This window comes from Penaeus vannamei, chromosome 11, assembly GCF_042767895.1.
Source record: "Penaeus vannamei isolate JL-2024 chromosome 11, ASM4276789v1, whole genome shotgun sequence".
NCBI lineage: Eukaryota > Metazoa > Arthropoda > Malacostraca > Decapoda > Penaeidae > Penaeus > Penaeus vannamei.
The window spans coordinates 6,369,798-6,387,297 of NC_091559.1; the positions used below are offsets into that span (position 1 = coordinate 6,369,798).

General features: G+C 46.1%; 1 protein-coding gene across 1 annotated transcript in view; it reads left to right on the forward strand.

The window, feature by feature from the left end:
* The window catches only part of LOC113805705 (alkylglycerol monooxygenase), a 24,775-nt gene that overhangs the window by 6,796 nt on the left and 479 nt on the right, over window positions 1-17,500 (forward strand). The window contains exons 4-8 of the mRNA XM_070126933.1: window positions 6,195-6,343; window positions 11,400-11,669; window positions 14,150-14,301; window positions 15,608-15,859; window positions 16,977-17,500. The exon at window positions 16,977-17,500 is cut by the window's right edge and continues 479 nt beyond it. Coding sequence (XP_069983034.1) covers window positions 6,195-6,343; window positions 11,400-11,669; window positions 14,150-14,301; window positions 15,608-15,859; window positions 16,977-17,270 — 1,117 coding nt within the window. The 3' untranslated portion in view covers window positions 17,271-17,500. The remainder of the gene's footprint in view (window positions 1-6,194; window positions 6,344-11,399; window positions 11,670-14,149; window positions 14,302-15,607; window positions 15,860-16,976) is intronic.

Sequence of the window (17,500 nt, forward strand, 5' to 3'; positions counted from 1 at the left end):
TATACATACTCATATATAAACATGAACATATACATACAAATATACATATACATACCTCCACACACAGACATACACAAATATATACATAATTACACAAATAATTACAGTATGGGAGAAAATACAAAGATGTAAGGGCAAATAATAGAAGAATATAATATAAATGAAGTACAGTTAAACATTATATGATATACCGTGACAACTAAAATCATTTCAGTGATCGTTTAAAAGTTGACAAAGTAGCACAGCTACGTACATCATCAGGAAGATCATTCCAGAGAGTTGGTCCATGATATAGTATACATGATTTAGATTGATCAGACTGCATGAATGGAACATCTAGCATATCATTACCTCTTAGGGGATATCTGTCGTTAGTTCTGTGATGAAACATGCCATTGCTTTGGGAATTTAGGCTTTTAAAAACAAAGAGTGCACAGCAGTAAGTATTAATTTCCTTGATTTTTAGAATTCTGAGATTTAGGAAGGCTTCGTGAGTGTGATCATTTCTTCTAAGACCTAAGATGCTACGCACAATTCTTTTTTGAGTTACAAGTAAAGGTTTAAGTGAGGTAGAGCATGTAGCTCCCCAGATAGTTTGCCCATAAATAAAATGTGGGTAAACCAGTGTGTAATATAATTGCTGTAAGGCTTTCAAGGGTAATGTTTTGCGCAATTGATGAAGAAGTCCACAAAGTTTATTTAGTTTAGAGACTACATTGCCTATGTGAGATTTCCAATTTAATTGAGAATCAATGTGAATCCCAAGGAACTTAGTATGAAAAACCCTTTTGATTGGGACATTTGCGACATTGACATGAGGTATAACAGGAGGCATGTCTTTATTCCTATGAAAAATTATATAATGTGTCTTGTCGACATTCAGGGTAAGCCTATTTAGTCATCCATCTTCTTATACTTATCATTTCACTGTTTGTGGAGTTGATCAAATCTATAATGGAGTGCCCCGAAGCGTAACAGCAAGTATCATCAGCATAGAGAGTGAAGCTCAGACAGCTCGCATTGACAATATCATTGATGTAAAGAAGAAACAGAATGGGTCCCAAGATGGAGCCCTGTGGGACTCCATGAGCGATAGTTCTTTTAGAGGAGTTGCAGTCATTGAAAACTACATACTGTGTGCGGTTTGACAGATACGAAGCGAACCAAGCATGTACACTCCCTTTTATACCATAATGGTATAATTTTTCCAAAAGAATTCGATGGTTAACCGTATCGAATGCTTTGGAAAGGTCTAAAAATATAGCAAGAGTAAATTTACGACCATCAAAAGATTTTAAAGTTTCATTTGTGAAGTCTGAGACCGCTAATTCAGATGATTTGTTCTTCAAGAAACCATACTGACAATTGTTGATTATATCATTTGCATAAAGAAAATCAGTTAATCTAATGGACATGATTTTTTCAAAGATTTTGCTAAAAGCTGTTAGTATGGAAATTGGGCGATAATTATTAAGGCAAGGGGTGCCAGTCTTGAACATGGGATGAACTTTGGCAATCTTAAGTTTCGTGGGAAATACTCCCATGCTAAATGATTTAGTGATTACATGTTTCAGGGGCTTGAGAATGCAAGGAATTATTTTCTTAATAATGTTGATGGGAATGCAGTCGTCCCCTGGAGAGGAAGTTTTAAGGCCATTAACAACATTGATGATGTCTCTGTCTGTTATCGGAGTCAGGCTCATGTGGTTGTTGTTGGAGGGCCCGAGAAATTCTTTAAAGTCTCCATCCACATTAGGGGTTAATCGTGACAGATTTTCGCCTATGTTTGTAAAATATTTGTTAAATTCATTTGTAATGACGTTTGGGTCATTGATTTCTTTCTCATCTATTAGTACTTTGTCAGCTTTTGGTTTATTATTCCTGTGAAGAACATCATTAAGAATTTGCCATGTCTTCTTAGTGTCACCTGCACTTTGATCAAGCTTCATTTTGTAATGATCTGCCTTTGCCTTCCGAATTGTTAGTTTTAAGTGGTTGCGAAGAGACCGAAATGTCTCGCCGTAGGAGAGTGGCCACTTTGCATATTTCTTTTGAAGTTTGTTTTTTTCTTTGATTAAATTTCTTATTCCACATGTAATGTATGGTTTCTTAAAGGACTTTGATTTTAGTGACACATTTTAATGGGAAAAATCTTTCAAAGGAGGGGATAAAAAGACTAATGAAATTGTCATAGGCAACCTCAGGATTGTGAGGGGCAAACACGAGGTCCCAACATACTTCTGTAAGGTGGCTTTTAAAATTGGTTTTATTGGATTCTTTATAGTCGCGATAGTAAAGTGTTTTCTCAGTTTTAGGTTCATTATGTTGTAATTCTAGGTTAAAAGTACTAAAAACAGGAAAATGATCTGATATGTTGCAGTATATAACCCCACTTGCTTTCAATTTTGGTAAAAAACTTGTCCAGATATGATCTATTAAGGAAGCAGAGTTTCCTTGAACTCTAGTAGGCTTGGTGACTGCTGAGAAGAAGAGCCTAGAATTAAGGGTGGAGACGGTTTCCCTGACTTTGTTATCAGAGTCGGCCTTGAGGAGGTCTAGGTTAAAATCCCCACTGATGAGACACTTCTTGTTTTCTTTAGAGGCAGTCTCGATTATTAGCTGAATCTTTTCCAGAAAAAGAGAGAAGTTACTTTTTGGGCGCCTATACAATTGCCCAATCAGTAAGCTCTCGTTGTTAATTGTTACTTCAGTAAAAACTGACTCAGTGAAATCTTCTTGGAAAGATAGGTCAGCTCTATCACGAGAGGAAAATCTGTCATGAACATAGAGGGCAACGCCCCCGCTGTTTCTAGAGTGGTGCGAGAAGTATGCATGGTAGTCGGGGAGTGTGAAGAGGTGTTGAATGTCTTGAGTGAGTCTAGTTTCAGAGAAACCTATCACATCAAAACTATTCGGATGTAGACATTGCAAAGTAAATTCATCAAAATGATTGGGTAGGCTACATATGTTATGGCTGATAATAGACAAGTGAGTCATAGATGCACTGTTAGAAGTAATAGAATCAGGAAAGACGTAAGAACAATTTGGATTTATCACGTTAAGCAAATTAGATACGAAATTATCTGCTCCTAGAGAATCAAAAGAATGAAAACGGTCATCAGAGGCGTCGATTTTAACGTTATGAAATGATCTTGATTCTAGTACTTCTAAGCTAATAACCTGGGCGACATTATCGGAAGTGAATACATTCGATAAAGCATCATCATTCAGATCTTGGAAAGGAGAGGGGGAGAGGGTGGGAGGGAGAAGGGGAGAGGGTGGGAGTGCGAGAGGGTGAGTGAGTGAGAGGGTGAAAGGGTGGGAGGGTGAGAGGGTGGGAGGGAGAGAGGGAGAGGGGGAGAGAGGGAGAGGGGGAGAGGGGGAGAGGGTGGGAAGGTGGGAGGGTGGGAGGGAGAGGGTGGGAGTGCGAGAGGGTGAGTGAGTGAGAGGGTGAAAGGGTGGGAGAGTGAGAGGGTGGGGAGGGTGAGAGGGTGGGAGGGAGAGGGAGAGGGGGAGAGGGTGGGAAGGTGGGAGGGTGGGAGGGAGAGGGTGGGAGGAGGGGAGGGAGAGAGGGGGAGAGGGGAGTGATAGGGGGAGAGGGTGGGAGGGTGGGTGGGAGAGGGGGAGAGGTGGGAGGGCGGGAGGGTGGGAGGGAGAGGGGGAGAGGGGGAGAGGGTGGGAGGGTGGGGAGTGAGAGAGGGTGAGAGGGTGGGAGGGTGAGGAAGAGAGAGGGGGAGAGGGGTGGGAGGGTGGGAGTGAGAGAGGGTGAGAGGGTGGGGGGAGGGTGGGAGGGAGAGGGGAGTGGGGTGGGAGGGAGGGTGGGAGAGGGGGAGTGGGTGGGAGGCTGGGAGGGAGAGGGGTGGGAGGGGAGGGGTGGGGGGGAGGGTGGGAGGAGAGGTGGTGTGGAGGAGAGGAGGAGATGAGAGGGTGAGAGAGTGAGAGGGCGAGATAGTGAGAAGGTGAGAGGGAGAGGGTGGGAAGGAGAGGGGAAGAGGGTGGGAGGGAGATGGGGAGAGGGGGAGAGGGTGGGAGGGAGAGGGAGAGGGGGAGAGGGTGGGAGGTGTGAGAAGGTGAGGGTGAGAGAGTGAGAGGGCGAGATAGTGAGAAGGTGAGAGGGAGAGGATGAGAGGGTGAGAGAGTCAGAGGGTGGGAGGGTGGGAGGGTGAGATGAGAGGAGGTGAGGGTGAGTGAGTGAGAGGGTGTGAGAGACGGTGAGAGTGAGAGAGGGTGAGAGAGTAAGAGCGTGGGAGTGTGAGAGGGCGAGAGGGCGAGAGGGTGGGAGTACGAGAGGGTGAGAGGGAGATAGGTTGAGAGGGTGTGAGAATGAGATGGTGAGAGAGTGAGAGTAAGAGCGAGTGAGAGGGAGAATAAGCAAAACTAATGTTAATCAACAAATCTAAAAAAAAATATAACAATACGAAAAATAATAAATGCATCCATAAATAGATGTTAAGATGATGAAATAGATATTAAACGTATAATGGGCAAAAAAATAAAAGGAGATCTCCATGGTAATTTATATTCACACACTTGTCCTAACTCTAAAGAACTTTTCAAGGGTATACTTATGTATTTGTTTATTATCGTGTGGTCACTAGATACTACCTGGTTGATTCAGTAGGTATGTCGTCCACTGCAGATTATAACAGAATTTAGTAAAATGTGATGTATGATATAATAAGTTTGAATATGGTATGATATATGATGTGCAGTAACACGTAAAAACACTTCTCATTTCTCTTTATCATTTGCTTTGGTATAGACCCTCATTCATCTCCTTCGAAGGGTCATTATCGTTCACACCCTTTAATCAATTCCTTCACTCTATCCATTCAATTCCTTCGCCTCATTCATTTAATCTTTTTCATTTATTTTTTCCAATCCATCCATTCATTATATTCACTCATTTCACTTAATTTCATTCGTAGTTTCCTTGCTGTTCTCACATTTGGTTCTATTCCTTCACTCTATCCATTCATTTCATTCACTCTATTCTTTTATTTCATTCACTCTATTTATTCATTTCTTTCAGTCTCTCCATTCATTATATTCATTCGTCTCAATTTCATTCACTCTATCCGTTCATTTCATTCACTCTAACCATTCATTATATTCATTCATCTCAATTTCATTCACTCTATCCACTTATTTCATTCTCTATCTATTCATTTCTTTCAGTCTATCCATTCATTATATTCATTCACTCTATCCATTAATTTCATTCACTCAATTCATTTCTTTCAATCAATCCATTCATTTCAATTTCATTCACTCTGTCCATTCACTTCCTTCACTCTATCCATTCGCTTCATTCACACTATCCATTCGCTTCATTCACTCTATCCATTCGCTTCATTCACACTATCCATTCGCTTCATTCACTCTATCCATTCGCTTCATTCACTCTATCCATTCGCTTCATTCACTCTGTACATTAATTTCATTCACTCTATTCATTTCTTTCAATCAATCCATTCATTTCAATTTCATTCACTCTATCCATTCATTTCATTCACTCTATCCATTCACTTCATTCATTCTATCCATTCATTTCATTTACTCTATCCATTCATTTCATTCACTCTATCCATTCATTTCATTTACTCTATCCATTCATTTCATTCACTCTATCCATTCACTTCATTCATTCTATCCATTCATTTCATTTACTCTATCCATTCATTTCATTCACTCTATTCATTTATTTCATTCACTCTATCCATTTCTTTCAGTCTATCCATTCATTATATTCATTCATCTCAATTTCATTCACTCTATTCATTTATTTCATTCTATCCATTCATCTCAATTTCATTCACTCTATTCATTTATTTCATTCTATCCATTCATCTAAATTTCATTCACTCTATCCATTCATTTCATTCACACTATCCATTCACTTCCTTCACTCTATCCATTCACTTCCTTCACTTTATCCATTCATTCCATTCACTCTATACATTCATTTCATTCACTCTATCCATTCACTTCCTTCACTTTATCCATTCACTTCCTTCACTCTATCCATTCATTATATTCATTCATCTCAATTCATTCACTCTATTTATTTACTTCAATCTATCCATTTATCTCAATTTCATTTACTCTATTTATTTATTTATCTATCCATTCATCTCATTTTCATTCCCTCTATCTACTCGCTTCCTTCACCTCTTTCACTCCCCCGTTCGCAGGTTCCTCACCGTGGGCTTCATCCTGCTAGGATACGAGTGGCTGTACCAGTGGCGGATCCTGGACTGGGCTTGGGACTCGCTCGTCACCTGGTGGGCATCGCTCCTCCTGGTTGACATGTGCTACTACTGGGTCCATCGCGCTAACCATGGTAATTGATGGTCGTTGGGGTGGTTGGGTGGTCGTCTTTTGGTTCTTGGGTTGTTCATCGCGCTAACTATGGTAATTGATGGTCGTTGGGTGGTTGGATGGTCGTCTCTTGGTTCTTGGGTCTTGGGTCTTTGTTCATCGCGCTAACTATGGTAATTGATGGTCGTTGGGGTGGTTGGGTGGTCGTCTTTTGATTCTTGGGTCTTTGTTCATCGCGCCAACCATGGTAATTGATGGTCGTTGGGTGGTTGGATGGTCGTCTCTTCGTTCTTGGGTTGTTCATCGCGCTAACCATGGTAATTGATGGTCGTTGGATGGTTGGGTGGTCGTCTCTTGGTTCTTGGGTCTTTGTTCATCGCGCTAACCATGGTAATTGATGGTCGTTGGGTGGTTGGATGGTCGTCTTTTGGTTCTTGGGTTGTTCATCGCGCTAACCACGGTAATTGATGGTCGTTGGGTGGTTGGATGGTCGTCTTTTGGTTCTTGGGTCTTTGTTCATGGCGCTAACCATGGTAATTGATGGTCGTTGGGTGGTCGTCTCTTGGTTCTTGGGTTGTTCATCGCGCTAACCATGGTAATTGATGGTCGTTGGGTGGTCGTCTCTTGGTTCTTGGGTCTTTGTTCATCGCGCTAACCATGGTAATTGATGGTCGTTGGGTGGTTGGGTGGTCGTCTCTTGGTTCTTGCTTTGTCCATCGCGCTAACCATGGTAATTGATGGTCGTTGGGTGGTTGGGTGGTCGTCTCTTGGTTCTTGGGTCTTTGTTCATCGCGCTAACCATGGTAATTGATGGTCGTTGGGTGGTTGGATGGTCGTCTCTTGGTTCTTGGTTCTTTGTTCATCGCGCTAACCATGGTAATTGATGGTCGTTGGGTGGTTGGATGGTCGTCTCTTGGTTCTTGGGTTGTTCATCGCGCTAACCATGGTAATTGATGGTCGTTGGGTGGTTGGGTGGTCGTCTCTTGGGTCTTGGGTCTTTGTTCATCGCGCTAACCATGGTAATTGATGGTCGTTGGGTGGTTGGATGGTCGTCTCTTGGTTCTTGGTTCTTTGTTCATCGCGCTAACCATGGTAATTGATGGTCGTTGGGTGGTTGGATGGTCGTCTCTTGGTTCTTGGGTTGTTCATCGCGCTAACCATGGTGATTGGTGGTCGTTGGGTGGTTGGATGGTCGTCTCTTGGGTCTTGGTTCTTTGTTCATCGCGCTAACCATGGTAATTGATGGTCGTTGGGTGGTTGGGTGGTCGTCTCTTGGTTCTTGGGTCTTTGTTCATCGCGCTAACCATGGTAATTGATGGTCGTTGGGTGGTCGGGTGGTCGTCTCTTGGTTCTTGGGTTGTTCATCGCGCTAACCATGGTGATTGGTGGTCGTTGGGTGGTTGGATGGTCGTCTCTTGGGTCTTGGTTCTTTGTTCATCGCGCTAACCATGGTAATTGATGGTCGTTGGGTGGTTGGGTGGTCGTCTCTTGGTTCTTGGGTCTTTGTTCATCGCGCTAACCATGGTAATTGATGGTCGTTGGGTGGTTGGATGGTCGTCTCTTGGTTCTTGGTTCTTTGTTCATCGCGCTAACCATGGTAATTGATGGTCGTTGGGTGGTTGGATGGTCGTCTCTTGGGTCTTGGGTCTTTGTTCATCGCGCTAACCATGGTAATTGATGGTCGTTGGGTGGTTGGATGGTCGTCTCTTGGGTCTTGGTTCTTTGTTCATCGCGCTAACCATGGTAATTGATGGTCGTTGGGTGGTTGGGTGGTCGTCTCTTGGTTCTTGGGTCTTTGTTCATCGCGCTAACCATGGTAATTGATGGTCGTTGGGTGGTTGGATGGTCGTCTCTTGGGTCTTGGGTCTTTGTTCATCGCGCTAACCATGGTAATTGATGATCGTTGGGTGGTTGGATGGTCGTCTCTTGGTTCTTGGGTCTTTGTTCATCGCGCTAACCATGGTAATTGATGGTCGTTGGGTGGTTGGGTGGTCGTCTCTTGGTTCTTGGGTCTTTGTTCATCGCGCTAACCATGGTAATTGATGGTCGTTGGGTGGTTGGGTGGTCGTCTCTTGGTTCTTGGGTCTTTGTTCATCGCGCTAACCATGGTAATTGATGGTCGTTGGATGGTCGTCTCTTGGTTCTTGGGTCTTTGTTCATCGCGCTAACCATGGTAATTGATGGTCGTTGGGTGGTTGGGTGGTCGTCTCTTGGTTCTTGGGTCTTTGTTCATCGCGCTAACCATGGTAATTGATGGTCGTTGGGTGGTTGGGTGGTCGTCTCTTGGTTCTTGGGTCTTTGTTCATCGCGCTAACCATGGTAATTGATGGTCGTTGGGTGGTTGGGTGGTCGTCTCTTCGTTCTTGTGTTGTTCATCGCGCTAACCACGGTAATTGATGGTCGTTGGGTGGTTGGGTGGTCGTCTCTTGGTTCTTGGGTCTTTGTTCATCGCGCTAACCATGGTAATTGATGGTCGTTGGGTGGTTGGTTGGTCGTCTCTTGGTTCTTGGGTCTTTGTCCATCGCGCTAACTGTGGTAATTGATGGTCGTTGGGGTGGTTGGTTGGTCGTCTCTTGGTTCTTGGGTCTTTGTTCATCGCGCTAACCATGGTAATTGATGGTCGTTGGGTGGTTGGATGGTCGTCTCTTGGTTCTTGGGTCTTTGTTCATCGCGCTAACCATGGTAATTGATGGTCGTTGGGTGGTTGGATGGTCGTCTCTTGGTTCTTGGGTCTTTGTTCATCGCGCTAACTATGGTAATTGATGGTCGTTGGGTGGTTGGGTGGTCGTCTCTTGGTTCTTGTGTTGTTCATCGCGCTAACCATGGTAATTGATGGTCGTTGGGTGGTTGGGTGGTCGTCTCTTGGTTCTTGGGTCTTTGTTCATCGCGCTAACCATGGTAATTGATGGTCGTTGGGTGGTTGGTTGGTCGTCTCTTGGTTCTTGGGTCTTTGTCCATCGCGCTAACTGTGGTAATTGATGGTCGTTGGGGTGGTTGGTTGGTCGTCTCTTGGTTCTTGGGTCTTTGTTCATCGCGCTAACCATGGTAATTGATGGTCGTTGGGTGGTTGGATGGTCGTCTCTTGGTTCTTGGGTCTTTGTTCATCGCGCTAACCATGGTAATTGATGGTCGTTGGGTGGTTGGGTGGTCGTCTCTTGGTTCTTGGGTTGTCCATCGCGCTAACCATGGTAATTGGTGGTCGTTGGGTGGTTGGTTGGTCGTCTCTTGGTTCTTGGGTCTTTGTCCATCGCGCTAACTGTGGTAATTGATGGTCGTTGGGTGGTTGGGTGGTCGTCTCTTGGGTCTAGGGTCTTTGTTCATCGCGCTAACCATGGTAATTGATGGTCGTTGGGTGGTCTTCATCGCGCTAACCATGGTAATTGATGGTCGTTGGGTGGTTGGGTGGTCGTCTCTTGGTTCTTGGGTTGTCCATCGCGCTAACCATGGTAATTGGTGGTCGTTGGGTGGTTGGGTGGTCGTCTCTTGGTTCTTGGGTCTTTGTTCATCGCGCTAACCATGGTAATTGATGGTCGTTGGGTGGTTGGTTGGTCGTCTCTTGGTTCTTGGGTCTTTGTTCATCGCGCTAACCATGGTAATTGATGGTCGTTGGGGTGGTTGGGTGGTCGTCTCTTGGTTCTTGGGTCTTTGTTCATCGCGCTAACCATGGTAATTGATGGTCGTTGGGTGGTCGTCTCTTGGGTCTTGGATCTTGCTTTGTCCATCGCGCTAACCATGGTAACTGTAGGTGATGGTTGCTGGGTGACTGGGTGGGTAAATGGTTAGGTTAGGTTAGGTTAGGTTAGGTTAGGTTAGGTTAGGTTAGGTGGGTCTTATTGTCGATGGTCACTACTACTTGGTACATTGTGCTAACCATGGTAACTGATGGTTTTCCTCCTTTTTCATTTCTTCCTCCTTCCCTCTTTCCTTCCTTCCTTCCTTTTCCCTCCCTCCTTTCTTTGTTTTCCTTCCCTTCTTCCCTCCTTTTCATTCCTTCTTTCCCTCCTTTTTCCTCCCTCCTTTCTTTGTTTTCCCTCCATCCTTCCATCCTTTTCCTTATTTCTTTCCCTTCTTTTCCGTCCCTCCTTCCCACCTTTTTCCTCACTCCTTCCCTGCTTTTCCTTCCTTCTTTCCCTCCTTCCCTCCTTTTCTTGTCAGGTGACCGTATAGCCTGAGTTGGAGATCCCGGATTGTGCAGGTAATAGGTTCTATACCAGTCTCACGGTGCGACCGTTGGTTGGACACGTGGCCCCGCCAACTGTACCCCATGATCCGGTGCAAGGACCTATTACAAAAGGCATCAAGACGTGACTCCAAGGCACAGGATAATGTCCAGGTTTCACTACCGTATAGCAAAACAGGCATTATCAGGGCCTTGAAGACACATACCTTGGTCCTTCTGCACAGGTACCGACATCTCCAAATACTCTTGTCGAGAGAGTTCATGACCCCTGCTGCCAGGCCAATCCGTCTGCTTACTTCCTGGTCTGACAGCCCAGAGTTATGAACTACACGACCAAGGTATGTAAAGCTCTCTGTGACTTCAATGTCCTCGCCGCAAGCACGTACCGACCGAACAGGTTCTCCTAGTATGTCCCCCAAGTCCTGGAACTTGGTCTTGGTCCAGGAGACCTCTAGACCCAAGGGCTTTGTCCCATTACTAAATGCATCGAGAGCCACCACTAAGGATTCCAAGGACTGAGATAGAATAGCAACACCGTCAGCAAAGTCAGGGTCGGTAACCTTGATATTGCCCAGCGTTGCCCCACAATGACTTTGAACAGTAGCTCTGCCCAGTATCCAGTCCATGCAAGTGTTGAAATGAGTTGGCGCAAGGACACAGCCTTGCCTCACTCCTGAATTGACAGGAAAGAAGCTCGACAGGCCCCCACCACACTTTACAGCAAATGATGATAATAATAATGATAATATGATAAAAACTATCAGTAATTAGCATCCACGGCTTTGCTAAACCAACCCCTCACACCCAACCCAAACTACCCCAGACCCCCCCACCCCCCCACCCCGTAAGCCAATCCACGACCTCAACCGCGACCTTTCAACCGACTTCCCTCCTGCAGAAATCAACTTCCTCTGGGCGGTCCACCAAGTCCACCATTCCTCCGAGGACTTCACGCTCTCGTCGGCCCTCCGTCTCTCCATCTTCCAGCGTCTCGTCCACTTCGGCTTTTATCAGCCCCTTGCCCTCCTCGGCATTCCGAAGACGTCGGTGGTGGTTCACTTGGGGTTAAACTACCTCTTCCAGTTCTGGGTTCATACCGATGTGATTCGGAAGCTTGGGCCGATCGAGTGGGTTTTCTGCACGCCCTCGCACCACAGGGTTCACCATGGTAAGGGAGAGAGAGAGAGAGAGAGAGAGAGAGAGAGAGAGAGAGAGAGAGAGAGAGAGAGAAAGGGTTTTCTGCACGCCCTCGCACCACAGGGTTCACCATGGTAAGGGAGAGAGAGAGAGAGAGAGAGAGAGAGAGAGAGAGAGAGAGAGAGAGAGAGAGAGAAAGGGTTTTCTGCAAGCCCTCGCACCACAGGGTTCACCATGGTAAGGGAGAGAGAGAGAGGGAGGGAGGGAGAGAGAGAGAGAGAGAGAGAGAGAGAGAGAGAGAGAGAGAGAGAGAGAGAGAGAGAGAGGGAGGGAGAGAGGAGAGAGAGAGAGAGAGAGAGAGAGAGAGAGAGAAGAGAGAGAGAAAGGGTTTTCCTGCAAGCCCTCGCACCACAGGGTTCACCATGGTAAGGAAGAGAGAGAGGGAGGGAGAGAGAGAGAGAGAGAGAGAGAGAAAGGGTTTTCTGCAAGCCCTCGCACCACAGGGTTCACCATGGTAAGGAGAGAGAGAGGGAGGGAGAGAGAGAGAGAGAGAGAGAGAGAGAGAGAGAGAGAGAGAGAGAGAGAGAGAGAGAGAGAGAGAGAGAGAGAGAGAGAGAGAGAGAGAGGGAGGGAGAGAGAGAGAGAGAGAGAGAGAGAGAAAGGGTTTTCTGCACGCCCTCGCACCACAGGGTTCACCATGGTAAGGAAGAGAGAGAGAGGGAGGGTGGGAGGGAGGGAGGGAGAGAGAGAGAGAGAGAGAGAGAGAGGGGGGTTCTGCAAGCCCTCGCACCACAGGGTTCACCATGGTAAGGAAGAGAGAGAGAGAGAGAGAGAGAGAGAGAGAGAGAGAGAGAGAGAGAGAGAGAGAGAGGGGGAGGGTTTCTGCAAGCCCTCGCACCATAGGGTTCACCATGGTAAGGAGAGAGAGAGAGAGAGAGAGAGAGAGAGAGAGAGAGAGAGAGAGAGAGAGAGAGAGAGAGAGAGAGAGAGAGAGAGAGAGAGAGAGAGAGAGGAGGGGGAGGGAGGGTTTCTGCAAGCCCTCGCACCATAGGGTTCACCATGGTAAGGAAGAGAGAGAGAGAGAGAGAGAGAGAGAGAGAGAGAGAGAGAGAGAGAGAGAGAGAGAGAGAGAGAGAGAGAGAGAGAGAGGAGGGGGAGGGAGGGTTTCTGCAAGCCCTCGCACCATAGGGTTCACCATGGTAAGGAAGAGAGAGAGAGAGAGAGAGAGAGAGAGAGAGAGAGAGAGAGAGAGAGAGAGAGAGAGAGAGAGAGAGAGAGAGGAGGGAGGGTTTCTGCAAGCCCTCGCACCATAGGGTTCACCATGGTAAGGAAGAGAGAGAGAGAGAGAGAGAGAGAGAGAGAGAGAGAGAGAGAGAGAGAGAGAGAGAGAGAGAGAGAGAGAGAGAGAGGAGGGGGGGGTCTGCAAGCCCTCGCACCACAGGGTTCACCATGGTAAGGAAGAGAGAGAGAGAGAGAGAGAGAGAGAGAGAGAGAGAGAGAGAGAGAGAGAGAGAGAGAGAGAGAGAGAGAGAGAGAGAGAGAGAGAGAGAGAGAGAGAGAGAGGGAGGGGGGTTCTGCAAGCCCTCGCACCACAGGGTTCACCATGGTAAGGAAGAGAGAGAGAGAGAGAGAGAGAGAGAGAGAGAGAGAGAGAGAGAGAGAGAGAGAGAGAGAGAGAGAGAGAGAGAGAGAGAGAGAGAGAGAGAGAGAGGGAGGGGGGTTCTGCAAGCCCTCGCACCACAGGGTTCACCATGGTAAGGGAGAGAGAGAGAGAGAGAGAGAGAGAGAGAGAGAGAGAGAGAGAGAGAGAGAGAGAGAGAGAGAGAGAGAGAGAGAGAGAGAGAGAGAGAGAGAGAGAGAGAGAGAGAGAGGGGGGTTCTGAGAGAGAGAGAGAGAGAGAGAGAGAGAGAGAGAGAGAGAGAGAGAGAGAGAGAGAGAGAGAGAGAGAGAGAGAGAGAGAGAGAGAGAGAGAGAGAGAGAGAGAGAGAGAGAGAGAGAGAGAGAGAGAGAGAGAGAGAGAGAGAGGGAGAGGGAGGGGGGTTCTGAGCCCTGCTAAGGGGAGAGAGAGGAGAGAGAGAGAGAGAGAGAGAGAGAGAGAGAGAGAGAGAGAGAGAGAGAGAGAGAGAGAGAGAGAGAGAGAGAGAGAGAGAGAGAGAGAAAGGGTTTTGTGCAATCCCTCGCACCACAGGGTAAGAAAGAGAGAAAGGGAGAGACAGAGATAAATAGATAGAGAGATAGATTGATAGACAGAGCGAGAGAGAGAGAGAACGAAAGAAAGACAGACAAGCTCAAAGCCAAAGATTTAGAGGAACAGAAATAAAAAAGATATATCAAAAAACCTTTTCCCCTCCCTTTCCCTCCCTCCTTTCTTCATCACCCCCTCATTCCCTCCCTCTTTCCCTCCCTCCCTCCCCCCTTTTCCATCCCTCCCTCCCTCCCATTCCCTCCCTCCCCCCTCCCTCCCCCCCTCCTTTTCCTTCCCTCCCATCCCCCCCTCTTTCCCACCCACAGGATCCAACAAGTGGTGTCTGGACAAGAACTACGGCAGCGTCCTCATCGTCTGGGACAGACTCTTCGGGACTTACCAAGAGGAGAAAGAGGGCGAGGAGATCGTCTTCGGACTCGTGGAACAACCTCAGTCCATGAACGGCGTCTGGCATGAGGTAGGGTCACTGGAGGTCAGCGCTGGAAGGAAGGTCAGAGGTCATGTATAGGTGTCTAAGGAGGTCATTGACGGGTGTTAGAGATAAGGGATGGATTTTGATAAGGGTAAAAGGAGGGCATGAGACAGAGGTTTTGGGTCATGAAAGAAGCACAGAGGTCAAAAGTGATTGAGGAAGTCATAGATTAAAAAACTTTACATTTTAAATTTCTTTCTCTCGCTCTCCCACTCTTCTTCACTGACCCTCCCCTCCTCCTCCTTTCTCATTTACTCTTCTCCCTCTCCCTCTCTCTCACTCCCCTCTCCCTCCCTCACCCTCCTCTCTCTCTCTCTCACTCTCTTCTCCCTCTCCCTGTCCCTCACTCACTCTCCCTCTCCCTGCCCCTCACTCCCCTCCCTCTCCCTCACTCCCCTCTCCCTGTCCCTCACTCACTCTCCCTCTCCCTGCCCCTCACTCCCCCTCCCTCTCCCTCACTCCATTTCCTCTCCCTCTCCCTTTCCCTCACTCCTCCCTCTCTCTCACTCCCTTCTCCCTCTCCCTCACTCCCCTCTCCCTGTCCCTCTCCTCTCCCTTTCTCTCCTCCCCTTCTCCCTGTCCCTCATCCCCTCTCCCTGTCCTCTCCCTCTCCCTTTCTCTCACTCCCCTCTCCCTGTCCCTGTCCCTCTCCCTTTCTCTCACTACCTTCTCCCTCTCCCTTTCTCTCCTACCTTCTCCCTCTCCCTTTCTCTCACTACCTTCTCCCTCTCCCTTTCTCTCACTACCTTCTCCCTCTCCCTTTCTCTCACTACCATCTCCCTCACTCCCCTCTCCCTCTGTCTATCATGCTATCTTATCCATGTCTCTCAGTCTACTATCTATTCGTCTCCATCTATCTTGCAATCTTTCCGTCTCCTTATCCACCCATCGTGATATATATATCCGTCTTCTTATCCACTAATCCATATATCTTGCTGTCGATCCATCTTTCCGCCTCTTTATCCATCTATCCACCTTGATATATATCCGTCTCCTTATCCATCTATCTTGCTATCTATCCGTCTCCTTATCCATCTATCCGCCTCCTTATCTATCTTCCCATCTCCTTATCCATCTATCCGTCTCCTTATCCATCTATATCCGTCTTTTTATCCATCTCTGTATCCGTCTCCGTAATTATCTTTCCGTCTCTTTATCCATCTATCTTGCTATCTATCCATCTATCCGTCTCCTTATCCATCTGTATCCGTCTTCTTATCGATCTATCCGTCTCCATAATTATCATAATCATCCCTCTCTCTCTCTCTCCCTCTCTCCGCCCCGCCCCCAGTTCTTCTACTTCGGCGAGGTCCTGCAGAAGGCGCGGGGCATGAGCAGCTGGAGCGACTCCCTGAGGGCGGTGTTCTACGGGCCCGGCTGGGTCCCCGGGGCGCCTCGCCTGGGGGACCCCGACGCCTTCCCGGACGTCAAGGCCCCCCGAGCCAAGTACGACCCCCAGATGCCCCTGTGGAACGTGTGGTACTGCATAGTGCACCTGTTCCTCGCTCTGGTGTTCCAGCAGCTGCTTCACGCGCGGGTTATGGTGAGGTTATGATGGTGTCCTGTTGGTGGTGGTGTTTTTTTTTTCTCTGTTTTTTTTTTTTGTTGTTGTTGTGTGTCCTGTTTTTTTTTATTTCTCTGCTTTGTTTGCTTTTGTGTGTGTTGTTGCTGTCTTTTTTTCGTTCTTTTTATCTCTTTGTTTCGCTCGGTTTGTTTCTATGTATTGTTCGGTCTGTCTGTCTGTCTTTATATCTTTTTCTCTCTCTTTGTTCTTTCTCTCTCTCTCTCTCTCTCTCTCTCTCTCTCTCTCTCTCTCTCTCTCTCTCTTTTATATATATATATATATATATATATATATATATATATATATATATATATATTCATGTATGTATGTATGTATATCTATTAATCTATCTCTATCTATAACCATTCATTTCTATCTATCTATCTATCCACCTCTATCTGTCTCTCTATCTATCTATCTAACTATATCTATCTACCTTTTCATTTAATCCTAAATCGGACTGAGCCTATTGTAAAATTTTAAATACATTGTGCTTTATTGAGTATAAAAAAACGAACTGAAAAATAATTATATCATCACCCAGAAGATAAAATAGCGTTAATGTTGATGAAACATAGATGACTCAGCATTTTTAATGTTTTTATTGTACTTTTTATTATTATTATTATTTTTTTTTTTCCATAAGGGTCATGCTCTCATGAATCGTATTTTTTCTATCATCTCTTTCTCGCTTATTATTCCCATTTTACGCTGAATTTTATTATTATTTTTTATTTATGTTTGTTTTTTTACCTTTAGTCTTAAAACAATAACGATTTTTTTTCTTTGTATATCACCTTATTCTATTTTTTTCACTTTTATTTATCTCTCTCTTTGTCTGTCTATCTGTCCCTCTCTCTCTCTCTCTCTCTCTCTCTCTCTCTCTCTCTCTCTCTCTCTCTCGCTCTCGCTCTCTCTCTCTCTCTCTCTCTCTCTCTCTCACCCTCTCCCTCCCCCTCTCCCCCTCCCCCTCCCTAATTTTTCATCCATTTATAGTTATTTATCTATTTATTCATCTATTCATTTATTCATATATTAATCTATTGATTGACTGATTTTGTCACGAATATTAACATCAAATACTTCTCTCTTTCAGGTATTCCCTTGGTACACGACCGCCGCCTACCTGTTCTTTATCTTCCTGACGGTGGGCTGTGTGGGCGGCATGCAGGACGGGTCTTGGTGGGCGCCGTACTTAGAGACGCTTCGATGTTTTCTCTACGTTCTCTACGCCCACCACGCCCACGTCACGCCCTATCCAGTGGTAGATGGTGCTCTGGTCGCGTGTTTTCTGCTCGGGTTTTTCGTCTGGTTGAGACACGACCTCGAGGGTGTTGTGGGCGGGACTACGAGCCTAAAATCCGAACGGAAATTGGTAAAATCTGGATGAAAATTGGGTTGTTTTTGTTCTGGTTGTTTGGTGGGGTTTAATTGGTTTAAATCGTTTGGTTGTGTGGGAGTTTAGGGGAAAGGTTTTTGTGCGTGGGGTTGCGAGCCTAAAATACGAGTGTGATTTGGGTAAAATCGGGTAAATCTTTTTTTTGTTTGTTTGTTTGTTTATTTGGATTAAATGGTATGGTTGTGTGGAAGTTTAAGTGAAAGGTTATTGAGCTTGGGATT